Source organism: Sinocyclocheilus anshuiensis, unplaced genomic scaffold (genome assembly GCF_001515605.1).
Source record: "Sinocyclocheilus anshuiensis isolate Anshui unplaced genomic scaffold, SAMN03320099.WGS_v1.1 scaffold732, whole genome shotgun sequence".
NCBI lineage: Eukaryota > Metazoa > Chordata > Actinopteri > Cypriniformes > Cyprinidae > Sinocyclocheilus > Sinocyclocheilus anshuiensis.
In genome coordinates this window covers 633,464-637,524 of record NW_015554133.1, presented here as the reverse complement: position 1 = coordinate 637,524, position 4,061 = coordinate 633,464, and the positions used below count along the sequence as shown (strand labels likewise).

The window sequence follows — 4,061 nt, the reverse complement described above, 5'->3', positions numbered from 1 at the left end:
CCTATCCGGAATGCTGAAACCCTGAAAATTTTCAAGCGACAGATGAAAATCTATCTCTTTCGAAGCTACTTGACTTCATCATCATCATTATAAAAAAAAAAAAATTCTCTCTCTTTATTTATTCCTTCTCTTTCTAGCTTGTACTTATTTGAACAATGTCTAAGAACTTGGTATTACAAGCACTTCCTGTATCTGTTTGCCTCTTTAAGAAGAATCGCTTTATGTATCCCCCAATTGTAAGTCGCTTTGGATAAAAGCGTCTGCAAAATGACTAAATGTAAATGTATACGACTTTTTAAATTAGCATTAGACTTCTGAATGCATCTTTAATATTTAATTTCATTTATCCGTCCATTTCTAAAATATTTGCTGTTCAACATAATACCATTATGCAACAAATGCTTTAGAGTGAGCTTAAGTTGTGCTGAACCCAAAATATTCCTTATTAAACAGTTAAAAATGGCTTGAAAACATTCCTATGTGAAGACACTAACTTGATTTGGCACTTGGTGCTGTGCAGAACGCAGAGGTGACAGACTGCTGTTGTACTGCACTCGACTATGTTTCCTGAAAGACAGCACAACAAACACACGAATAATGAACCACACAGCCTTACGAGTTTCTACACTAATTAAATCTTAAAGGAATAGCAGTGCAGAAATACTGACTTTCCATTCATTAAAATAACAGATCAGGCTCACCTATCAAAGGGCAGTTTTTTAAACTCATTTTCCTTCACATAATCTATCACCTGCCTCTGTGTCCGACCACTGCAGAGAAGAGGTGGTAATTAGTCCAACTGGATTACACAACATTTTGACAAGAGCAAAATAATACACTGCAGATAAAATTAAAGTCAAGTACCTGACATGTTCTTCAAAATAAGTGTACTTCTTTAAAGCATGACACAGAATTATTAAAACATAATGATTGTACTCTCTTTAAGTACACTTAAGTTGCCTTTTATTTAATTAACATTACATTACCTGCAAGTACAGTTGAAAAAATACTTTTAGATTTGAAGTACACTACAAGTGCACATGCAATACAGTTAAGTGCGCTTCTTTTCACAAGGGTTCACACTTCACCTACAGACAAATTCACACATATAAATGTTACCAAAAGCATTTAATCAGGTTTAGCACCTGAACCTGAAGGAAGAGCCCCTGCTGAACAGCACCGGTTTGGGTTTGGGTCTGGGTTCCTCAAAGAGCCTGAAGAAGGCGTGATACTCCACACAGATCTTCCAAAACATTTTACAGCAGTCCCGACTCGCCATCAAAAACTCCAGAGTATCTTGATTAACATTCTGCTACAAGACGAGACAGAGAGACTCCACGTAACAATTCGAAATGATAAATGAGAGCTTAATATACTACATGAAACTCACACTAGGGTCTGCTCTTAGTTTGATAAGGAACCTCCTTCTCTTGAAGCTCAGCTTGCGGATTTTAGACCAGTTGAAGTTGTTGATCCTGTTGTGTCCCTGAGTAAAACACAACTCATGTCATGCTGTTGTTCATGTATGCTTGTGTGTGTGTGAGAGAGAGTGTGTGATTGCATGCACCTGAAACACGAGGACGCCGCCGTGTGCTACAGCCAGACTGAGTTTGGTTCCTTCTCTGTCTTTAGCAGGATGGAGTCGGATGCCGTACATCTCCAACCTGCACGCCACCTCCAGCAACCGGTAATCTGACTCTGCTGGCGTCTGTCCACTTATATACACACACAAACACAAGTTATAACACTGCCTGGTGTTTTGCTATATGCTATACTGTACTTTAAAGGTTAGCTCATTTTGTCTCAAATTGCTGAACAAATTGTTGAAAATTACTTCCAGATGAAAATGCATATTCAACCCTGTTGAAAAAAACAGCATATGCTGGTTAGGTATGTTTTGAAGCATGGTCCTTAGTTGGTTATAAGCTGGTTATGAGCTGGTCCTGAGCAGGAGCTAGTTGCATATGACCATCTTAGCTTATAACCAGCTCATGACCAACTAAGGACCAGCTTAAACCAGCAAACCAGCTGCCATGCTTCAAAACATACCTAACCATCATATGCTGTTTTTTTCAACAGGGAAATCAAATAGATGTCGGTGATCTACTGTAAGTTCCCAAACAGTGAGCCTTAGTGTTTTGTTTGGGAGACTCACATGTGTTTATGTTGGAACTCCACGATTTTGTCCATCAGGGCCATCTGGTCAGGGATGTAGTTGGTGTTAAGTAGATGCTGTCTACACTGAGTTTCCTCAAAATCCCCAATCTCGGCTAAATAAACACACACACAGCTTCACTATGAGTAAATGACTTGATAGTGATAGAAGACAGAGACAGAAATAGAGATATAGAAGGAACAGGATGTATAAAAATATTAACATACATGTCCATGGCTTTATGACCTTTTACTGAATGATTGTATAGTTGGATTACAGCATGCGTTAGTTGCCCTTATGTGTTATACTATATGGCACTTTAAATGAATAGGGAACAAACTGTATTACATTTTTTAAGTAACAGATAACTATGTTCTTTAGAAATAGGATTATTGATATAAGATAAACTATTATCTAACATAAAATAGCAATAGGTAGTTTTAGACATAATTAATTAAATTCAATCACTATAGAAACATTTTATAATAACAATACATATCATATAATATTTGACCTACTGAGTTCGAAACATTTCTGAAAACAGTCAATTTTTTTGTTAATTTTTAAGCTGTTTTGTCCTATAAGCACAGAAATAAATGGTATCAATTGCAAGACTCCGAGAGGCTGTGCATTACAGTGATTTTACCAAGGTGTACTGATAAAACCCCTTAGACAATAATAATAGTCACAATAAACATTTCTTCTGCCACATAATAGAGTTCATTAGCCTGACTGTAGACTCTCAGTTGCCAAACAAACTAGTAACCTGATGCATTAATACAGAATTAAACAGTTGTGTGTTTATATGGTTAAATTAAACAGAATTAAACCGTTTTGTATATGTATATGTATATAGGTGTGTATATGGGCTATTTTATACCTTTTAGTGCAGCTCATCCAATCATATTTTAGAGTCTGAAATATCTGTTTTAGTTAAGGCTAACTAGCCTAGTAAAAACGTAATATATTTAAAATACATTTATTTCATACTAAGTATAGTTCAAATCTATTAATATATTTACTGATATATCACTCGAAACTTACTGATATAAAAATTATAATTCAACTTATTTGGAGTATTTCTTTATTGCACAATGGACATTTCTTAATATTAAGCCTAAAATGTGTTTTAATCTCACTATTGATGAGGACTGTATGATCTTTGAATAATTTCGGTCTTTAAATACAAGATATTTAAAGTGTACCTGAAGTATACTTGCAATAGTTCCACTTTAGCACAATCAAATATACTTCAGTTCATCTTTAGTTGGACTTCAGCACTGCTTCCGCACAATTAAAACGCATTAAGTGCAAAACAAGTTGTTCCAATTTAGCAGACTTTAAGTATATCAGTTTAGTATACTAAAAGTACAATTTCAGGGTATTTTTATTAAGTACATAAATATGTAAATGTATTTGTAGTATACTTAACATGAAATAGATGTATATCAAACACATTTTAGTATATTAAAGGGGTCATATGATGCGATTTCAATTTTTCCTTTCTCTTTGGAGTGTTACAAGCTCTTGGTGCATAAAGTCTCAAATCCAAAGAGATATTCTTTATAAAAGTTAAGAGTCAGCCACACCTACCTAAAACGGCTCATTCTAACACGCCCCCACATGTCTACGTCACAAAGTGGGAAGATTTGCATAACGCCGCCCAAATGTTCACGCAAAGAAAGAAGGCGCAACTTTTATTCTCACTGTAATATTGTTGCTGCTGTGTGCTTCGTTGTGAAAGCGAAACTACTTTGTTTGGCCTTCCAAAAGAGGACGATATCTGCTTCGTCATGCCTGGAGCTGATCCGTGCTGGTCGCTGAGGAAATACTACAACTTCGTGCTGTGGATCGCCGGATCGGCTTTCACCGTGGACGAAGCGGAGTCCAGCCCGGGGTCGTCACA

At 36.2% G+C, this 4,061-nt stretch overlaps 1 protein-coding gene across 1 annotated transcript in view; it reads right to left on the bottom strand.

The window, feature by feature from the left end:
- The window catches only part of LOC107670305 (FERM, RhoGEF and pleckstrin domain-containing protein 1-like), a 47,628-nt gene that overhangs the window by 27,088 nt on the left and 16,479 nt on the right, over positions 1-4,061 (bottom strand). The window contains exons 7-12 of the mRNA XM_016462871.1: positions 2,156-2,270; positions 1,568-1,715; positions 1,391-1,486; positions 1,146-1,309; positions 702-770; positions 495-567 (exon numbers count right to left, since the gene is read on the bottom strand). Coding sequence (XP_016318357.1) covers positions 495-567; positions 702-770; positions 1,146-1,309; positions 1,391-1,486; positions 1,568-1,715; positions 2,156-2,270 — 665 coding nt within the window. The remainder of the gene's footprint in view (positions 1-494; positions 568-701; positions 771-1,145; positions 1,310-1,390; positions 1,487-1,567; positions 1,716-2,155; positions 2,271-4,061) is intronic.